Below are 24052 nucleotides of genomic sequence, written 5' to 3' on the forward strand. Positions count from 1 at the left end.
ACTGTATGTCATACCCCACTCTCCAACATCATATTCTGTTTGTGTACACTGTATGTCATACCCCACTCTCCAACATCATATTCTGTTTGTGTACACTGTATGTCATACCCCACTCTCCAACATCATATTCTGTTTGTGTACACTGTATGTCATACTCACACTCTCCAACATCATATTCTGTTTGTGTACACTGTATGTCATATTCTGTTTGTGTACACTGTATGTCATACCCTCCATCCAACATCATATTCTGTTTGTGTACACTGTATGTCATACCCCACTCTCCAACATCATATTCTGTTTGTGTACACTGTATGTCATACCTCACTCTCCAACATCATATTCTGTTTGTGTACACTGTATGTCATATTCTGTTTGTGTACACTGTATGTCATCCAACATCATATTCTGTTTGTGTACACTGTATGTCATACCCCACTCTCCAACATCATATTCTGTTTGTGTACACTGTATGTCATACCCCACTCTCCAACATCATATTCTGTTTGTGTACACTGTATGTCATACCCACTCTCCAACATCATATTCTGTTTGTGTACACTGTATGTCATACCACTCACTCTCCAACATCATATTCTGTTTGTGTACACTGTATGTCATACCCCACTCTCCAACATCATATTCTGTTTGTGTACACTGTATGTCATACCCCACTCTCCAACATCATATTCTGTTTGTGTACACTGTATGTCATACCCCACTCTCCAACATCATATTCTGTTTGTGTACACTGTATGTCATACCCCATTCTCCAACATCATATTCTGTTTGTGTACACTGTATGTCATACCACACTCTCCAACATCATATTCTGTTTGTGTACACTGTATGTCATACCCCACTCTCCAACATCATATTCTGTTTGTGTACACTGTATGTCATACCCCACTCTCCAACATCATATTCTGTTTGTGTACACTGTATGTCATACCCCACTCTCCAACATCATATTCTGTTTGTGTACACTGTATGTCATACCCCACTCTCTCCAACATCATATTCTGTTTGTGTACACTGTATGTCATACCTCACTCTCCAACATCATATTCTGTTTGTGTACACTGTATGTCATACCCCACTCTCCAACATCATATTCTGTTTGTGTACACTGTATGTCATACCCCACTCTCCAACATCATATTCTGTTTGTGTACACTGTATGTCATACCCCACTCTCCAACATCATATTCTGTTTGTGTACACTGTATGTCATACCCCACTCTCCAACATCATATTCTGTTTGTGTACACTGTATGTCATACCCCACTCTCCAACATCATATTCTGTTTGTGTACACTGTATGTCATACCCCACTCTCCAACATCATATTCTGTTTGTGTACACTGTATGTCATACCCCACTTGTCCAACATGTCATATTCTTTGTGTACACTCTATGTCAACATCATATTCTGTTTGTGTACACTGTATGTCATATTCACACTCTCCAACATCATATTCTGTTTGTGTACACTGTATGTCATACCCCACTCTCCAACATCATATTCTGTTTGTGTACACTGTATGTCATACCCCACTCTCCAACATCATATTCTGTTTGTGTACACTGTATGTCATACCACATTCTCCAACATCATATTCTGTTTGTGTACACTGTATGTCATACCTCACTCTCCAACATCATATTCTGTTTGTGTACACTGTATGTCATACCCCACTCTCCAACATCATATTCTGTTTGTGTACACTGTATGTCATACCCCATTCTCCAACATCATATTCTGTTTGTGTTCACTGTATGTCATACCCCACCTCCAATATCATATTCTGTCCACCTTCAACATCATATTCTGTTTGTGTACACTGTATGTCATACCACACTCTCCAACATCATATTCTGTTTGTGTACACTGTATGTCATATATCCCTCACTCTCCAACATCATATTCTGTTTGTGTACACTGTATGTCATACCCCACTCTCCAACATCATATTCTGTTTGTGTACACTGTATGTCATACCCCACTCTCCAACATCATATTCTGTTTGTGTACACTGTATGTCATACCCCACTCTCCAACATCATATTCTGTTTGTGTACACTGTATGTCATACCCCACTCTCCAACATCATATTCTGTTTGTGTACACTGTATGTCATACCCCACTCTCCAACATCATATTCTGTTTGTGTACACTGTATGTCATACCCCACTCTCCAACATCATATTCTGTTTGTGTACACTGTATGTCATACCCCACTCTCCAACATCATATTCTGTTTGTGTACACTGTATGTCATACCCCACTCACCTCCAACATCATATTCTGTTTGTGTACACTGTATGTCATACCCCACTCTCCAACATCATATTCTGTTTGTGTACACTGTATGTCATACCCCATTCTCCAACATCATATTCTGTTTGTGTACACTGTATGTCATACCCCACTCTCCAACATCATATTCTGTTTGTGTACACTGTATGTCATACCACACTCTCCAACATCATATTCTGTTTGTGTACACTGTATGTCATACCCCACTCTCCAACATCATATTCTGTTTGTGTACACTGTATGTCATATTCTGTTTGTGTACACTGTATGTCATACCACACTCTCCAACATCATATTCTGTTTGTGTACACTGTATGTCATACCCCACTCTCCAACATCATATTCTGTTTGTGTACACTGTATGTCATATTCTGTTTGTGTACACTGTATGTCATACCCCACTCTCCAACATCATATTCTGTTTGTGTACACTGTATGTCATACCCCACTCTCCAACATCATATTCTGTTTGTGTACACTGTATGTCATACCCCACTCTCCAACATCATATTCTGTTTGTGTACACTGTATGTCATACCTCACTTCTCCAACATCATATTCTGTTTGTGTACATTGTATGTCATACCCCACTCTCCAACATCATATTCTGTTTGTGTACACTGTATGTCATACCCCACTCTCCAACATCATATTCTGTTTGTGTACACTGTATGTCATACCTCACTCTCCAACATCATATTCTGTTTGTGTACACTGTATGTCATACCCCATTCTCCAACATCATATTCTGTTTGTGTACACTGTATGTCATACCACACTCTCCAACATCATATTCTGTTTGTGTACACTGTATGTCATACCCCACACTCTCCAACATCATATTCTGTTTGTGTACACTGTATGTCATACCCCACTCTCCAACATCATATTCTGTTTGTGTACACTGTATGTCATAATTCCCATTCTCCAACATCATATTCTGTTTGTGTACACTGTATGTCATACCCCACCCTCCAACATCATATTCTGTTTGTGTACACTGTATGTCATACCTCACTCTCCAACATCATATTCTGTTTGTGTACACTGTATGTCATGTCATATTCTGTTTGTGTACACTGTATGTCATACCCCACATTCTCCAACATCATATTCTGTTTGTGTACAATGTATGTCATACCCCACTCTCCAATATCATATTTTGTTTGTGTACACTGTATGTCATTCCACACTCTCCAACATCATATTCTGTTTGTGTACACTGTATGTCATACCCCACTATAACATCATATTCTGTTTGTGTACACTGTATGTCATACCACACTCTCCAACATCATATTCTGTTTGTGTACACTGTATGTCATACCCCACTCTCCAACATCATATTCTGTTTGTGTACACTGTATGTCATACCACACTCTCCAACATCATATTCTGTTTGTGTACACTGTATGTCATACCCCACTCTCCAACATCATATTCTTGTTTGTTTGTGTACACTGTATGTGTTTGTGTACACTGTACCCCACTCTCCAACATCATATTGTGTTTGTGTACACTGTATGTGTCATACCCCACTTCCAAACATCATATTCTGTTTGTGTACACTGTATGTCATACCCCACTCTCCAACATCATATTCTGTTTGTGTACACTGTATGTCATACCACACTTCTCCAACATCATATTCTGTTTGTGTACACTGTATGTCATACCCCACTCTCCAACATCATATTCTGTTTTGTGTACACTGTATGTCATACCCCACTCTCCAACATCATATTCTGTTTGTGTACACTGTATGTCATACCCCATTCTCCAACATCATATTCTGTTTGTGTACACTGTATGTCATATTCTGTTTGTGTACACTGTATGTCATACCCCACTCTCCAACATCATATTCTGTTTGTGTACACTGTATGTCATACCCCACTCTCCAACATCATATTCTGTTTGTGTACACTGTATGTCATACCCCACTCTCCAACATCATATTCTGTTTGTGTACACTGTATGTCATACCCCACCCCACTCTCCAACATCATATTCTGTTTGTGTACACTGTATGTCATACCCCACTCTCCAACATCATATTCTGTTTGTGTACACTGTATGTCATACCCTGTACCACACCCCACTCTCCAACATCATATTCTGTTTGTGTACACTGTATGTCATACCCCACTCTCCAACATCATATTCTGTTTGTGTACACTCATATGTCATACCCCACTCTCCAACATCATATTCTGTTTGTGTACACTGTATGTCATACCCCACTCTCCAACATCATATTCTGTTTGTGTACACTGTATGTCATACCCCCCACTCTCCAACATCATATTCTGTTTGTGTACACTGTATGTCATACCCACACTCTCCAACATCATATTCTGTTTGTGTACACTGTATGTCATACCCCACTCTCCAACATCATATTCTGTTTGTGTACACTGTATGTCATACCCCACTTCTCCAACATCATATTCTGTTTGTGTACACTGTATGTCATACCCCACTCTCCAACATCATATTCTGTTTGTGTACACTGTATGTCATACTCCAACATCATATTCTGTTTGTGTACACTGTATGTCATACCTCACTCTCCAACATCATATTCTGTTTGTGTACACTGTATGTCATACCTTCACTTCTCCAACATCATATTCTGTTTGTGTACACTGTATGTCATACCTCACTCTCCAACATCATATTCTGTTTGTGTACACTGTATGTCATACCCACTCTCCAACATCATATTCTGTTTGTGTACACTGTATGTCATACCCCACTCTCCAACATCATATTCTGTTTGTGTACACTGTATGTCATACCCCATTCTCCAACATCATATTCTGTTTGTGTACACTGTATGTCATACCCCATTCTCCAACATCATATTCTGTTTGTGTACACTGTATGTCATACCACAACTCTCCAACATCATATTCTGTTTGTGTACACTGTATGTCATACCCCACTCTCCAACATCATATTCTGTTTGTGTACACTGTATGTCATACCCCACTCTCCTCCCAACATCATATCTCTGTTTGTGTACACTGTATGTCATACCCCACTCTCCAACATCATATTCTGTTTGTGTACACTGTATGTCATACCCCACTCTCCAACATCATATTCTGTTTGTGTACACTGTATGTCATACCACACTCTCCAACATCATATTCTGTTTGTGTACACTGTATGTCATACCCCACTCTCCAACATCATATTCTGTTTGTGTACACTGTATGTCATACCCCACCTCTCCAACATCATATTCTGTTTGTGTACACTGTATGTCATATTCCCACCTCCAACATCATATTCTGTTTGTGTACATTGTATGTCATACCTCACTCTCCAACATCATATTCTGTTTGTGTACACTGTATGTCATACCCCACTCTCCCAACATCATATTCTGTTTGTGTACACTGTATGTCATACCTACTTCTCCAACATCATATCTCTGTTTATGTACACCTGTATGTCATACCCACTCTCCAACATCATATTCTGTTTGTGTACACTGTATGTCATACCACACTCCTCCAACATCATATTCTGTTTGTGTGCACTGTATGTCATATTCTTACTCTCCAACATCATATTCTGTTTGTGTACACGGTATGTCATACCCCACTCTCCAACATCATATTCTGTTTGTGTACACTGTATGTCATACCCCATTCTCCAACATCATATTTCTTGTTTGTGTACACTGTATGTCATACCCCACTCTCCAACATCATATTCTGTTTGTGTACACTGTATGTCATACCCCACCCCTCCAACATCATCTCCAACATCATCATATTCTGTTTGTGTACACTGTATGTCATACCACACTCTCCAACATCATATTCTGTTTGTGTACACTGTATGTCATACCACACTCTCCAACATCATATTCTGTTTGTGTACACTGTATGTCATACCACACTCTCCAACATCATATTCTGTTTGTGTACACTGTATGTCATACCCCACCTCCAACATCATATTCTGTTTGTGTACACTGTATGTCATACCACACTCTCCAACATCATATTCTGTTTGTGTACACTGTATGTCATACCCCACTCTCCAACATCATATTCTGTTTGTGTACACTGTATGTCATACCCCACTCTCCAACATCATATTCTGTTTGTGTACACTGTATGTCATATATCCCACTCATACCCCATTCTCCAACATCATATTCTGTTTGTGTTCACTGTATGTCATACCCCACTCTCCAACATCATATTCTGTTTGTGTACACTGTATGTCATATTCTGTTTGTGTACACTGTATGTCATACCTCACCTCCATACAACATCATATTCTGTTTGTGTACACTGTATGTCATACCTCACTCTCCAACATCATATTCTGTTTGTGTACACTGTATGTCATATTCTGTTTGTGTACACTGTATGTCATACCCCACTCTCCAACATCAAATTCTTTTTGTGTACACTGTATGTCATACCCCACTCTCCAACATCATATTCTGTTTGTGTGTACACTTCCTGTATGTCATATTCTGTTTGTGTACACTGTATGTCATACCCCACTCTCCAACATCATATTTTGTTTGTGTACACTGTATGTCATACCCCACTCTCCTCCAACATCATATTCTGTTTGTGTTGTACACTGTATGTCATATTCTGTTTGTGTACACTGTATGTCATACCCCACTCTCCAACATCATATTTTGTTTGTGTACACTGTATGTCATACCCCACTCTCCAACATCATATTCTGTTTGTGTACACTGTATGTCATACCCCACTCTCCAACATCATATTCTGTTTGTGTACACTGTATGTCATACCCCACTCTCCAACATCATATTCTGTTTGTGTACACTGTATGTCATACCACATTCTCCAACATCATATTCTGTTTGTGTACACTGTATGTCATACCTCACTCTCCAACATCATATTCTGTTTGTGTACACTGTATGTCATACCCCACTCTCCAACATCATATTCTGTTTGTGTACACTGTATGTCATACCCCATTCTCCAACATCATATTCTGTTTGTGTTCACTGTATGTCATACCCCACTCTCCAACATCATATTCTGTTTGTGTACACTGTATGTCATACCACATTCTCCAACATCATATTCTGTTTGTGTACACTGTATGTCATACCCCACTCTCCAACATCATATTTTGTTTGTGTACACTGTATGTCATTCCACACTCTCCAACATCATATTCTGTTTGTGTACACTGTATGTCATACCCCACTCTCCAACATCATATTCTGTTTGTGTACACTGTATGTCATATTCTCTTTGTGTACACTGTATGTCATACCTACCCTTATCTCCAACATCATATTCTGTTTGTGTACACTGTATGTCATACCCCACTCTCCAACATCATATTCTGTTTGTGTACACTGTATGTCATACCACATTCTCCAACATCATATTCTGTTTGTGTACACTGTATGTCATACCTCACTCTTCAACATCATATTGTGTTTGTGTACACTGTATGTGATACCCCACTCTCCAACATCATATTCTGTTTGTGTACACTGTATGTCATACCCCATTCTCCAACATCATATTCTTTTTGTGTTTACTGTATGTCATACCCCACTCTCCAACATCATATTCTGTTTGTGTACACTGTATGTCATACCACATTCTCCAACATCATATTCTGTTTGTGTACACTGTATGTCATACCCCACTCTCCAACATCATATTCTGTTTGTGTACACTGTATGTCATACCACACTCTCCAACATCATATTCTGTTTGTGTACACTGTATGTCATACCACACTCTCCAACATCTTATTCTGTTTGTGTACACTGTATGTCATACCCCACTCTCCAACATCATATTCTGTTTGTGTACACTGTATGTCATATTCTGTTTGTGTACACTGTATGTCATAAATCCCACCCTCCAACATCATATTCTGTTTGTGTACACTGTATGTCATACCCCACTCTCCAACATCATATTCTTGTTTGTGTACTGTATGTCATACCCCACTCTCCATCATCATATTCTGTTTGTGTACACTGTATGTCATACCCCGCTCTCCAACATCATATTCTGTTTGTGTACATTGTATGTCATACCTAATTCCTCCAACATCATATTCTGTTTTGTGTACACTGTATGTCATACCCCACTCTCCAACATCATATTCTGTTTGTGTACACTGTATGTCATACCTCACTCTCCAACATCATATTCTGTTTTGTGTACACTGTATGTCATACCCTCACCTCCAACATCATATTCTGTTTGTGTACACTGTATGTCATACCACACTCTCCAACATCATATTCTGTTTGTGTACACTGTATGTCATACCCCACTCTCCAACATCATATTCTGTTTGTGTACACTGTATGTCATAATGTGCCACTCTCCAACATCATATTCTGTTTGTGTGTACACTGTAGTGTCATACACCCCATTCTCCAACATCATATTCTGTTTGTGTTCACTGTATATCATACCCCACTCTCCAACATCATATTCTGTTTGTGTACACACTGTATGTCATATTCTGTTTGTGTACACTGTATGTCATACCTCACTCTCCAACATCATATTCTGTTTGTGTACACTGTATGTCATACCTCACTCTCCAACATCATATTCTGTTTTGTGTACACTGTATGTCGTATTCTGTTTGTGTACACTGTATGTCATACCCCACTCTCCAACATCATATTCTGTTTGTGTACACTGTATGTCATATTCTGTTTGTGTACACTGTATGTCATACCCCACTCTCCAACATCATATTTGTTTGTGTACACTGTATGTCATACCCCACTTTCCAACATCATATTCTGTTTGTGTACACTGTATGTCATACCTCACTTCTCCAACATCATATTCTGTTTGTGTACACTGTATGTCATACCTCACTCTCCAACATCATATTCTGTTTGTGTACACTGTATGTCATACCCCCCACTCTCCAACATCATATTCTGTTTGTGTACACTGTATGTCATACCCCATTCTCCAACATCATATTCTGTTTGTGTTCACTGTATGTCATAAATTCCCACCTCCTCCAACATCAAATTCTGTTTGTGTACACTGTATGTCATACCACACTCTCCAACATCATATTCTGTTTGTGTACACTGAATGTCATACCCCACTTCCTCCAACATCATATTCTGTTTGTGTACACTGTATGTCATACCCCACTCTCCAACATCATATTCTGTTTGTGTACACTGTATGTCATACCACACTCTCCAACATCATATTCTGTTTGTGTACACTGTAATGTCATACCCCACTTCTCCAACATCATATTCTGTATGTGTACACTGTATGTCATACCCCACTTCTCCAACATCATATTCTGTTTGTGTACACTGTATGTCATACCACACTCTCCAACACCATATTCTGTTTGTGTACACTGTATGTAATACCCCACTCTCCAACATCATATTCTGTTTGTGTACACTGTATGTCATACCCCACTCTCCAACATCATATTCTGTTTGTGTACACTGTATGTCATACCCCACTCTCCAACATCATATTCTGTTTGTGCTACATTGTATGTCATACCCCACTCTCCAACATCATATTCTGTTTGTGTACACTGTATGTCATACCCCACTTCTCCAACATCATATTCTGTTTGTGTACACTGTATGTCATACCTTACTCTCCAACATCATATTCTGTTTATGTACACTGTATGTCATACCCCACTCTCCAACATCATATTCTGTTTGTGTACACTGTATGTCATACCACACTCTCCAACATCATATTCTGTTTGTGTGCACTTAGTGTCATACCCCACTCTCCAACATCATATTCTGTTTGTGTGCACGGTATGTCATACCCCACTCTCCAACTTCATATTCTGTTTGTGTACACTGTATGTCATACCCCATTCTCCAACATCATATTCTGTTTGTGTACACTGTATGTCATACCCCACTCTCCAATATCATATTCTGTTTGTGTACACTGTATGTCATACCCCACTCTCCAACATCATATTCTGTTTGTGTACACTGTATGTCATACTCCCACTCTCCAACATCATATTCTGTTTGTGTACACTGTATGTCATACCACACTCTCCAACATCATATTCTGTTTGTGTACACTGTATGTCATACCACACTTCCAACATCATATTCTGTTTGTGTACACTGTATGTCATACCTCACTCTCCAACATCATATTCTGTTTGTGTACACTGTATGTCATACCCCACTCTCCAACATCATATTCTGTTTGTGTACACTGTATGTCATACCACACTCCAACATCATATTCTGTTTGTGTACACTGTATGTCATACCCCACTTCCAACATCATATTCTGTTTGTGTACACTGTATGTCATACCCCATTCTCCAACATCATATTCTGTTTTGTGTACACTGTATGTCATACCCTCATTCTCCAACATCATATTCTGTTTGTGTTCACTGTATGTCATACCCCACTTCCAACATCATATTCTGTTTGTGTACACTGTATGTCATATTCTGTTTGTGTACACTGTATGTCATACCTCACTTCTCCAACATCATATTCTGTTTGTGTACACTGTATGTCATAACTCACTCTCAACATCATATTCTGTTTGTGGTGTACACTGTATGTCATATTCTGTTTGTGTACACTGTATGTCATACCCCACTCCAACATCAAATTCTTTTTTGTGTACACTGTATGTCATACCCCACTCTCCAACATCATATTCTGTTTTGTGTACACTGTATGTCATATTCTGTTTGTGTACACTGTATGTCATACCCACTCTCCAACATCATATTTTGTTTGTGTACACTGTATGTCATACCCCACTCTCCAACATCATATTCTGTTTGTGTACACTGTATGTCATATTCTGTTTGTGTACACTGTATGTCATACCCCACTCTCTCCAACATCATATTTTGTTTGTGTACACTGTATGTCATACCCCACTCTCCAACATCATATTCTGTTTGTGTACACTGTATGTCATACCTCACTTCTCCAACATCATATTCTGTTTGTGTACACTGTATGTCATACCTCACTCTCCAACATCATATTCTGTTTGTGTACACTGTATGTCATACCCCTTACTCTCCAACATCATATTCTGTTTGTTACACTGTATGTCATACCCCATTCTCCAACATCATATTCTGTTTGTGTTCACTGTATGTCATACCCCACTCTCCAACATCATATTCTGTTTGTGTACACTGTATGTCATACCCCACTCTCCAACATCATATTCTGTTTGTGTACACTGTATGTCATACCACACTCTCCAACATCATATTCTGTTTGTGTACACTGTATGTCATACCCCACTCTCCAACATCATATTCTGTTTGTGTATTAATTGTATGTCATACCCCCACTCTCCAACATCATATTCTGTTTGTGTACATTGTATGTCATACCACACTCTCCAACATCATATTCTGTTTGTGTACACTGTATGTCATACCCCACTCTCCAACATCATATTCTGTTTGTGTACACTGTATGTCATACCCCACTCTCCAACATCATATTCTGTTTGTGTACACTGTATGTCATACCCCACTCTCCAACATCATATTCTGTTTGTGTACATTAGTATGTTTTGTACCCCACCTCCAACATCATATTCTGTTTGTGTACACTGTATGTCATACCCCACTCTCCAATATCATATTCTGTTTGTGTACACTGTATGTCATACCCCACTTCTCCAACATCATATTCTGTTTGTGTACACTGTATGTCATACCCCACTCTCCAACATCATATTCTGTTTGTGTACACTGTATGTCATACCACACTCTCCAACATCATATTCTGTTTGTGTACACTGTATGTCATACCACACTCTCCAGCATCATATTCTGTTTGTGTACACTGTATGTCATACCACACTCTCCAACATCATATTCTGTTTGTGTACACTGTATGTCATACCCCACTCTCCAACATCATATTCTGTTTGTGTACACTGTATGTCATACCCCACTCTCCAACATCATATTCTGTTTGTGTACACTGTATGTCATACCCCACTCTCCAACCTTCCGTATGATTTATTGTACAGTGGAACTTACATAAAACATGCTTTCTTATCATAAGTTAGATTTATTTGAAAGTTGCAGTTGTGAGGAAAATTCAGTTGTCGGAACTAAGTGCCTGTTTGAAATTCTACACAAATTTATGAAAACATACCAGTAATAACTCCTCTATGAGAAAATATCTTATTTTTCAATCATTTTTGAACATGTATTAAAAGTAATTTATGATAAAATAATGATTTGTTGAAACAAGTGTGACTCTAAACCTTAGCTTTTAATTTGGTCTTTTTAGAAAGACAAACAACAAAATGATATGCAAACAATGAATAAGGCTGCAAGAACGATCCAACTAAATTACAGGGAATATCATGCCAGCAAACAGAATAGAAGTTCACGAGGTGCTTTAACAAAGGTAACCTTATTTTATTTATTTTTTATATTTATTGAGTTTTAAGAGTTAGTGGTTAGTGACTTTCTTATAATGGTGAAAATAATTCACATTTTAGTCTATATAGCATTAATACATTTCCTTTTTAATGTTTCGTTATAGGCTTGTCCACTTTGTAACTTGTTAGTTATAAGCCTAAGTAACCATATAAATTGCGCTTAAACGAAATACCTCGGCTAATGTAAAAAAAATACACTTTTCTGTACACATTTACTACTGATTGATCAAACAACTCACAAGACACAAACAGAAGTTTCTATGTCAGTACTTTCTCAGGACAGACCCATATTGAGGTTATCTGCTGTGCCTACCACAACAAAAACAAGAAATTTAGCGTTGTAAGTTTTTAAACTTACTGTCCCACCAGCTTACTCACTTATCTCCCCAATACTTCACGGTCCCTATATTTATAATATAACCTCGAATATAATAGAAAATGTTATGTCAAATCGCTAGAATTTTCCAACTGGTCTAGGCCTATTGATTTGCAGCCGGGAAACAGATTACAACACTGAAAGAATATAGCTTATAAATATAAAAGTTATTCCTGCTTGTGAAATTCCTTGAATATTCTAATACAAAAAAAAACATAGCACTAAAATATCCATTCAGTAGTTATTTTGTATGTGTGTATGTTTTTTGTTGTTGTTTTTTTCCCAAGCCCTGCAGTATACTAATGGGAGACCTGGCATGGCCAAGCGCGTAAGGCGTGCGACTCGTAATCTGAGGGTCACGGATTCGCATCCCGGTCGCGCCAAACATGCTCGCCCTCCCAGCCGTGGGGGCATTATAAACCATTCGTTGGTAAAAGAGTAGCCCAAGAGTTGGCGGTGGGTGGTGATGACTAGCTGCCTTCCCTCTAGTCTTACACTGCTAAATTAGGGACGGCTAGCACAGGTAGCCCTCGAGTAGCTTTGTGCGAAATTCCAAAACAAATAAACATACTAATGGGATAGCTTTATGTCTATTGTTGTCATTGGTAATTCTATCACTTCTCTGTGTGATTATGCCTAGGGCAAATGTACAGAAGGCTCAGTGTCACTTTAAGTGGTCTCTCAAACATCCAATGATTATGGTGTGTTGACAGCAGCTACATGTGCTGTTGTGTGATAACTATTCAGTGACAATAGAACATCTCGATCCCATGTATTCTTATGTTTGTCCATATACATGGATAACTGATTGAAAAATATGTAGGAGTATAACACAGGCAGGCTGAGTGGAGCTGTTAGATCTTTGACTAATACTACTTGTTACACTGTTATTTATTTAAATTGAGTATTCACTAGGTGAATGGAACACACAGGTACTAACTCGAAGGTTTACAGTTAAAACAAAGATTTTGACTCTGAGACCAAGATTTCAAAAATGAATACTTTTAATGAGGTTTCGAATATCAAAGCTTGCATTTAACATTTCATAGCCTGATAGGACTCTTTTAGTTCAATCTTCAAAATAGTATACACAATTTGCCGACTCTATTTACAACAAGTGAATGAGCAGTTTTGTTCTTCTTCTGTAATAGTAGCTGTTCAACTTCTGTCACAAGTTTGTCGATCTTCTTCTTTAACAGTAGTTGTTCAACTTCTGTCACAAGTTTGTCGATCTTCTTCTTTAATAGTAGCTGTTCAACTTCTGTCACAAGTTTGTCGATCTTCTTCTGTAATAGTAGTTGTTCAACTTCTGTCACAAGTTTGTCGGTCTTCTTTAATAGTAGTCGTTCAACTTCTGTCACAAGTTTGTCGATCTTCTTCTGTAATAGTAGCCGTTCAACTTCTGTCACAAGTTTGTCTATCTTCTTCTGTAATAGTAGTTGTTCAACTTCTGTCACAAGTTTGTCGATCTTCTTCTTTAATAGTAGTTGTTCAACTTCTGTCACAAGTTTGTCTATCTTCTTCTGTAATAGTAGCTGTTCAACTTCTGTCACAAGTTTGTCTATCTTCTTCTTTAATAGTAGCTGTTCAACTTCTGTCACAAGTTTGTCGATCTTCTTCTGTAATAGTAGCTGTTCAACTTCTGTCACAAGTTTGTCGATCTTCTTCTTTAATAGTAGCTGTTCAACTTCTGTCACAAGTTTGTCGATCTTCTTCTGTAATAGTAACTGTTCAACTTCTGTCACAAGTTTGTCTATCTTCTTCTGTAATAGTAGCTGTTCAACTTCTGTCACAAGTTTGTCGATCTTCTTCTTTAATAGTAGCTGTTCAACTTCTGTCACAAGTTTGTCTATCTTCTTCTTTAATAGTAGTCGTTCAACTTCTGTCACAAGTTTGTCGATCTTCTTCTTTAATAGTAGCTGTTCAACTTCTGTAACAAGTTTGTCTATCTTCTTCTTTAATAGTAACCGTTCAACTTCTGTCACAAATTTGTCTATCTTCTTTAATAGTAACTGTTCAACTTCTGTCACAAGTTTGTCTATCTTCTTCTTTAATAGTAGTCGTTCAACTTCTGTCACAAGTTTGTCTATCTTCTTCTTTAATAGTAGTCGTTCAACTTCTGTCACAAGTTTGTCTATCTTCTTCTTTAATAGTAACTGTTCAACTTCTGTCACAGGTTTGTCTATCTTCTTCTTTAATAGTAACTGTTCAACTGCTGTCACAAGTTTGTCGATCAACTTTTAATTTTACCGTGTTCTTTTTTTCTTTCTCTTCTTGTTAGTTTTTAATTTTTCGATAAAGTTTTTACTAATCTTGTTTTAATAATTTCATCATCTCACTTTTGACCTTGTAGTTATTACCTTCAACAGTTATGGTTCTATTTTCTTCTCATCAAAACAAATCTAATAATAAATTACAGCACGTCCTTCACAATCCATATTATATAAAGACACACTGACCTGAAGATGAAAGACTCTCGAAATGTCATCCTCTACACTTGTGTTTTTACACTTATCGTCTATCCTAGTCTCTAAATGTCATCCTCTACAATTGTGTTTTTTACAGTTATCGTCTATCCTAGTCTCTAAATGTCATCCTCTACACTTGTGTTTTTTACAGTTATCGTCTATCCTAGTCTCTAAATGTCATCCTCTACACTTGTGTTTTTACACTTATCGTCTATCCTAGTCTCTAAATGTCATCCTCTACACTTGTGTTTTTTACAGTTATCGTCTATCCTAGTCTCTAAATGTCATCCTCTACACTTGTGTTTTTACACTTATCGTCTATCCTAGTCTCTAAATGTCATCCTCTACACTTGTGTTTTTTACAGTTATCGTCTATCCTAGTCTCTAAATGTCATCCTCTACACTTGTGTTTTTTACACTTATCGTCTATCCTAGTCTTTAAATGTCATCCTCTACACTTGTGTTTTTTACAGTTATCGTCTATCCTAGTCTCTAAATGTCATCCTCTACACTTGTGTTTTTACACTTATCGTCTATCCTAGTCTCTAAATGTCATCCTCTACACTTGTGTTTTTTACAGTTATCGTCTATCCTAGTCTCTAAATGTCATCCTCTACACTTGTGTTTTTACAGTTATCGTCTATACTAGTCTCTAAATGTCATCCTCTACACTTGTGTTTTTTACAGTTATCGTCTATCCTAGTCTCTAAATGTCATCCTCTACAATTGTGTTTTTTACACTTATCGTCTATTCTAGTCTTTAAATGTCATCTTCTACACTTGTGTTTTTTACAGTTATCGTCTATCCTAGTCTCTAAATGTCATCCTCTACACTTGTGTTTTTTACACTTATCGTCTATCCTAGTCTCTAAATGTCATCCTCTACACTTGTGTTTTTTTTACAGTTATCGTCTATCCTAGTCTCTAAATGTCATCCTCTACACTTGTGTTTTTTACACTTATCGTCTATCCTAGTCTCTAAATGTCATCCTCTACACTTGTGTTTTTTACAGTTATCGTCTATCCTAGTCTCTAAATGTCATCCTCTACACTTGTGTTTTTACACTTATCGTCTATCCTAGTCTCTAAATGTCATCCTCTACACTTGTGTTTTTACAGTTATCGTCTATCCTAGTCTCTAAATGTCATCCTCTACACTTGTGTTTTTACACTTATCGTCTATCCTAGTCTCTAAATGTCATCCTCTACACTTGTGTTTTTTACAGTTATCGTCTATCCTAGTCTCTAAATGTCATCCTCTACACTTGTGTTTTTACAGTTATCGTCTATACTAGTCTCTAAATGTCATCTTCTACACTTGTGTTTTTTACACTTATCGTCTATCCTAGTCTCTAAATGTCATCCTCTACACTTGTGTTTTTTACAGTTATCGTCTATCCTAGTCTCTAAATGTCATCCTCTACACTTGTGTTTTTACACTTATCGTCTATCCTAGTCTCTAAATGTCATCCTCTACACTTGTGTTTTACAGTTATCGTCTATCCTAGTCTCTAAATGTCATCCTCTACACTTGTGTTTTACACTTATCGTCTATCCTAGTCTCTAAATGTCATCCTCTACACTTGTGTTTTTACAGTTATCGTCTATCCTAGTCTCTAAATGTCATCCTCTACACTTGTGTTTTACAGTTATCGTCTATCCTAGTCTCTAAATGTCATCCTCTACACTTGTGTTTTTACACTTATCGTCTATCCTAGTCTCTAAATGTCATCCTCTACAATTGCGTTTTTTACACTTATCGTCTATTCTAGTCTTTAAATGTCATTCTCTACACTTGTGTTTTTTACAGTTATCGTCTATCTTACTCTCCAAATGTCATCCTCTACACTTGTGTTTTTAGAGTTATCGTCTATCCTAGTCTCTAAATGTCATCCTCTACACTTGTGTTTTTTACACTTATCGTCTATCCTACTCTCCAAATGTCATCCTCTACACTTGTGTTTTTAGAGTTATCGTCTATCCTACTCTCCAAATGTCATCCTCTACACTTGTGTTTTTACACTTATCGTCTATCCTACTCTCCAAATGTCATCCTCTACACTTGTGTTTTTAGAGTTATCGTCTATCCTACTCTCCAAATGTCATCCTCTACACTTGTGTTTTTTACAGTTATCGTCTATCCTAGTCTTTAAATGTCATCCTCTACACTTGTGTTTTTTACACTTATCGTCTATCCTACTTTCCAAATGTGATCCTCTACACTTGTGTTTTTTACAGTTATCGTCTATCCTAGTTTTTAAATGTCATCTTCTACACTTGTGTTTTTTACAGTTATCGTCTATCCTACTCTCGAAATGTCATTCTCTACACTTGTGTTTTTAGAGTTATCGTCTATCCTAGTCTCGAAATGTCATCCTCTACACTTGTGTTTTTTACAGTTATCGTCTATCCTACTCTCGAAATGTCATTCTCTACACTTGTGTTTTTAGAGTTATCGTCTATCCTACTCACCAAATGTCATCCTCTACACTTGTGTTTTTAGAGTTATCGTCTCTCCTACTCTCCAAATGTCATCCTCTACACTTGTGTTTTTACAGTTATCGTCTATACTAGTCTCGAAATGTCATCCCATACACTTGTGTTTTTTACAGTTATCGTCTATCCTAGTCCTTAAATGTCATCCTCTACACTTGTGTTTTTTACAGTTATCGTCTATCCTACTCTTGAAATGTTATTCTCTACACTTGTGTTTTTACAGTTATCGTCTATCCTAGTCTCGAAATGTCATTCTCTACACTTGTGTTTTTTACAGTTATCGTCTATCCTAGTCTCGAAATGTCATCCTCTACACTTGTGTTTTTTAGTTATCGTTTATTGTGACAATTGTTTCTTTGTTGACATTTTTTTAAATTATGTGAGAAAAATAATTCAAAGTGCAATTTAACAATCAGTTAAGTTTCTTATTTCACATTCATACAAGCTGGGAAGCTTGCACGCTGCTGTAATAATTTGTTTGTTGGAAGCTAAGCACAAAGGGCTATCTGTGCTCTGTTCACCATGAGTATTGAAACTTATAGCATTGTAATTCTGCAGATATACTGCTGTGCCCTAGGGAAACATAAAACTTGTTAAGCCTATGTTACAAATGATGTTAACTGACGTAAAACAAATCAATATACATATACAACGTAACTGTAACAGTCAACACCCTGGACGATTCAACTATCCATCTGGAAAAAACTTTCAGAACAACTCCAGAAACAAATTACAAAATTAAAAATAAGCCTTAAAACAACAATTTCGTTATCTCAAGTAATACTTCGCACTCACTTCTTGACCACATGGTCGTCCTCTTTACAGTTTAAATTCATCTCATGTATATATAAAATTATATTTTATTTTCACCAAAATAATCCAACTCTTGATACCAGTGTTCTAGTGTCATTGATGGGTCATCATAAATCATCCAGTGAAAACAATTTAAAGTACACTTCACATAAAAATAACAAATTATTGTACTTCTGTCTCCATTAAGTCCGAACACTTGTAACACTAAAAACCAGGTTTCAATGTGTGCTAGCTCACTGTGTAGCTCTGCATTTCACTTAACAAAAAAATCAAAGTTTATTTGAACATTTGTGATTTTTTGCAGGCTTTTCTTGTTTGTAACTTGTAATTTGTAGGCAAATGGTGCTTAAAATATAACCACTACTGATGTAAAAAAATAAACTGTGTTATTTTACCGCTGAGTAAATGAAACTAAACATTAACAGAAACTCTGTTTGTCTAATGGCTCCTATCTGTCCTTCAGTGATTAACTCTTGAAGCTTTCTGAATTTATATTTATAACCTACCTTAAGTCCTGTGGAATATTATAGATGTTTTAGACCTATTTCATCCTGACATTATCGTCATGACCTGCAACTCCCAGTATATTTTATAAATTTATACGAACATTTATATAAGTGACATAGGTAATATATAAATTTTATTCAGTTTCAATAAAACGTCCCTTTGGAAAGAACTGTGCTGATGTTTTGGAAACATTTTGTGTAATTTCATTGTTTTTATTTCATACTAGAAGTTTAATCCAGGTAGAAGCTATAGAACCAATGGAGGAATACAAACTTACATCAGTGGTTATCGACCTAAAGTCCTGGGTGATGATGCTATTTCTAAAGATTTGGCACCGGTTACTATACCTGTAAGTTTTTCTTTCAGTTAAAATATTAAAACATTTCAATGTGATGACTATAGGTAAAATGAGTCTGAAATAACTTGCTCATTGTTTGTTTGTTAATGAGTTTAATTAGCTAATAACATTTGAGTGTGTATTAAAAACTTGATTATGTTTATTCTTTCCATGGTATTGCATGCTTTGAAAACTGATTTTTAGTATTCTGAATCGCTATAGTTTCTTTAAGTCTATCTAATCCAAAATCAAATGTGTAAAGCAGACAGTGATAGAATACAAGAAGAATATACAATGTACAATAATAGTTTGATTGACCAACAATCAGAATAAGAAATGTTTAGGAGTCTTCAATACCAGTAAAAACCTACATGACAAGCTAGTAGTTTTACAATGAATATATTTAAGTAATTGTAATATCTGAGATGGTATGAGTATTGTGCATGGAAAACAATAGTTCTTTCCAAAATTGTTCATTATTACCATTTATATTTAACAGAGGATTATTGATTCCCTATTATTCAACTATTGCTATTGTCTCCAGGTACAAGTTTGTTGGCCTGGCATGGCCAAGCGCGTAAGGCGTGCGACTCGTAATCCGAGGGTCGCGGGTTCGCGCCCGCGTCGCGCTAAACATGCTCGCCCTCCCAGCCGTGGGGGTGTATAATGTGACGGTCAATCCCACTATTCGTTGGTAAAAGAGTAGCCCAAGAGTTGGCGGTCGGTGGTGATGACTAGCTGCCTTCCCTCTAGTCTTACACTGCAAAATTAAGGACGGCTAGCACAGATAGCCCTCGAGTAGCTTTGTGCGAAATTCCAAAACAAACAAACAAACAAACAAGTTTGTTATTCTAATAGATGAGTGTGATGTTCCAGAGTAGTTCCAACAGAGAACATTTCATTAGCAATTGAAAAAAGCAGATGTAATATACAGCCCAAAGGGTAACGAAACAAACTGCCACAATACATTTGTTATAAAATAGATAGCCAGTCCTTGTCAGTGAAAAAGTATTTATCTGTTTAACTTTAGTCACTTTCTAGTAGCTTATACAGAATCTTGAGGAACATCTTTCTTTTTACAAGTCGCTCCATGATGTCAATGGTCTCGTACTCAGCTCTGTCAATCTTTGTTCTTCCATGGTTTCAGTCTCTTTTTCCAAGAGGAGAAGTTGTCTAGATCATTTACATGTTGGGGTTTCATCTCCAGTATCAGTCTTATGGAAGTTTATTTGTTCTGTCCTAGTCATGAAGATCACTGGAGATGGTGTCCAGATACTACCTGAGCAGGTTATGTAACTGTACGAACTAAACAGCTGTGTGACCTTCACAGTCATACAGTTCTTGTAAGTGAGATGGTAATCCTTATGGAAAAGCTTAATGTCAGGCTTTCTATATGATGTGGTATTTGTTGATAAAGCTGGTAGTCTGAGAAGTATTGGATAAACGAACCCACAGTAACAGCAGAGTTTGCTCAGAAGCTTATGACTGTTTTTCATGAGAGAAATAATTGGTCTGAGAAAAAAATGAAACTGGGCACATCATAAACACCTGAAGAAAAATATCTGTATTTTAAACATTAAAAGAAAATATGTCTTTGCATAAGTGCATACCCTCTCCTAGTCCTTTTCACCTCTAGGTTGTGTTATGTGCCACTGGCTCAACATTGTGCAATGTGTTCAGCACAGTTAACACCCTATTATAGCCCTTATGTTCATAATACTGTTTTTGTTACATTCACATATAGTTTGATATACACTATTTAATCTTCAGTTGTTAAAAATATTGTTTTGATTTTGTTAAATGATTGAAAATAAGAGTTAAGTTACTTATTTCTGATTTGACTAGTTATACCATGTATATATATATACGGTAATATCTGAATACACTACCGATTTGACTTGTTATACCTTATATATATATATATACAGTAACATCTGAATACACTACCGATTTGACTTGTTATACCTTATATATATACAGTATACAGTGGCACAGACAAGTACTTTTAAACAAATCTAACACTCAAAGTGAATTGAATAAATAATCCTTAGTTGAACAGATGTGAAGGGTTAGTTGGTAATAATGGATAATTTGTAAAAATATATTGTTTATGTACAATATTCATACCACCTCATAAATTACAATTACTTAAATCTTTTCCTTATAAAACTACCAGCTTGTCATGTAGGTTTTCACTCCTGATGAAGGTAGCATGAAGGTATCCAAACACGTTGTCTTATTTTTTTAATTTTGGCAGTTGGTCGATGAAACTTTTATTGTGTATTTTGAAAACTGACCTTGCCTTTATTTTAAACTATTACACTAATTATCACAATTGAATTCAATAAAAGTGTAAAGTTTTTGTCTTTGTTAAAAGGTTAAACAGTTTACTTTTGTTTTTCTGTAGTTGACACTAAAATGTTTATACTTTGGTTGATTTAGTTTTGGCCTCCTGACCCAGACATCAGAGACTCAGGTTTTCATACTGATGTTTACCAGTTTCACAGTAGTAAAGAGAAAATGTTATTTAAACATTTCTATACCATTCCTCGCCAGATTGATCCTAATTTAGGAAAGCTTCTTTTTATGGATGAAGATTACCAACATTCAAAGTAATTATAGATCTTTCTTAATGAATCTGTTTCCTTGTTATCAAATACTTCTGATGTAAAATAAATCAAAACTATTTCAGTGTAAAAAATAGTAATTTTGAAATGCATGTCTTAAATTTCTAATTATTACAGAAAAGTCCTTGGGCTTCGAAATGTTGAGAACACTCCATATTACGTGAACCGTTTACATGCAACAGGTGACATTCAAGACACTTCAGTTCCTGTCATCGTAGCTATTGGTGGAGTAGATCCACAAGACCCCATGAACATTTCTTACGGTGAGAAGGATGGCACAGCTAGTGTCATACTGTACATCAAATTATGTCTTACTTACAAAACCATGAAGTACAGCTGAACAACAAAGTATAATATTTTTGTCATGTTTTCTTTTGCAGTGCTTTAAAGGATATTTTGTGTACAGTTAATCATGGATAAAATTTGTATAAATGCTAGTGAGGGTATGGTGTAGACTAACACAAACATTCTCTTTCAACCATTATCTTAGTAGTTTTAGCTGCACACATCTTCATGGGATTTAAGAAATATATATGTGATTTGTACAATCTATTGCCAGATTTTAATGTATGGGCTGGATTCATCACTTGTTAATGACAACTTTCACAACAATTAACAAACTGCACACACTCCACTTCTTTTAAAATAGTATATTAAAACTAGTCAAACATATAAAAAATGTTTGTTATATGATTGATTACCACAATTGTATTCAGCGCTTTAAATAATTATCACTTTTTTGATAAAGTCCACATAAGCTGGTTCTGTTATTTTAAAACATAATTCACAAAATAAATTATTCTTTTCTACTCTGTTATCGAAATGCAAGCTGTAATAATTTCAACAGCATTTTGCCTGATAACAAAATCTGACGTATCAACCTGAATGATGAATGTTGTTTTGTCATTCTAAGGATTCACAGACTTCCTGCAATATCGTTCAGCTTGTGTAACGCCATCTGCTCTGGTTGTTCCCACTTCACTTTAGTATAGCTTTTGGTGAGCTTCCTGTAGTATCCTGGTAACTCCCTGCTTCATCATTGTAGCTGGTGCATCTTGTATATGGGTTAGCTTCTCTTTTTCCATAGCTATCTCTCAGTTACACACATTGTGTCCAACAAAGTCCAACAGAGAGTAACTGATGTAGCTCTTATATGGTCAGACCTGTTGGCTTCACTTGTCTGAACAACTGTCGGATTTTCTTCATATGGGCTTCTTATTTGCCTTTGTAGGTTAGAATGCTATCCACATAATAGTAACCTTTCCTGAAGATGACCTTGATAAAGAACATGAACCTATCTAGTTTCACCATGATAGCTTATTGGTTTCCCATAGATTCAGAAATGAACTGTGTCACAAGGACCAACCAGCTTCCAGAAATGTGTGCAGAAACAACTTGAGTCATCCATCTTCATTGTAATTACCACTGGTGTACAGTAGATTGAATTCAAAGGCTTGATGACTCCAGCTTTTAATATGCTTGATCAGATCTCCTGTTGCATAGGGCATCTAGTAGGGCTTTATGTTAACTGGATCCTTGGTCATGGCCATGAGTTTGTGTTGCACAAAGTCTGTCTTGCCTGGTGAGTTTTTGAAGACATTTGTGTACTGGCACAGTAAACCTGGTAACCCTT

At 36.7% G+C, this 24052-nt stretch overlaps 1 protein-coding gene across 2 annotated transcripts in view; it reads left to right on the plus strand.

Annotated features, from left to right (window-relative positions):
- LOC143226888 (beta-scruin-like) overlaps positions 1–24052 on the plus strand; it is a 113743-nt gene that overhangs the window by 70033 nt on the left and 19658 nt on the right. For both annotated transcript variants that reach the window (XM_076458422.1, XM_076458424.1), the window contains 4 exons: positions 12642–12761; positions 19682–19804; positions 22235–22404; positions 22537–22682. In XM_076458422.1, the coding sequence (XP_076314537.1) occupies positions 12642–12761; positions 19682–19804; positions 22235–22404; positions 22537–22682 (559 nt within the window). The remainder of the gene's footprint in view (positions 1–12641; positions 12762–19681; positions 19805–22234; positions 22405–22536; positions 22683–24052) is intronic.

The sequence above is a fragment of the Tachypleus tridentatus genome, chromosome 9 (genome assembly GCF_004210375.1).
Source record: "Tachypleus tridentatus isolate NWPU-2018 chromosome 9, ASM421037v1, whole genome shotgun sequence".
Lineage (NCBI taxonomy): Eukaryota > Metazoa > Arthropoda > Merostomata > Xiphosura > Limulidae > Tachypleus > Tachypleus tridentatus.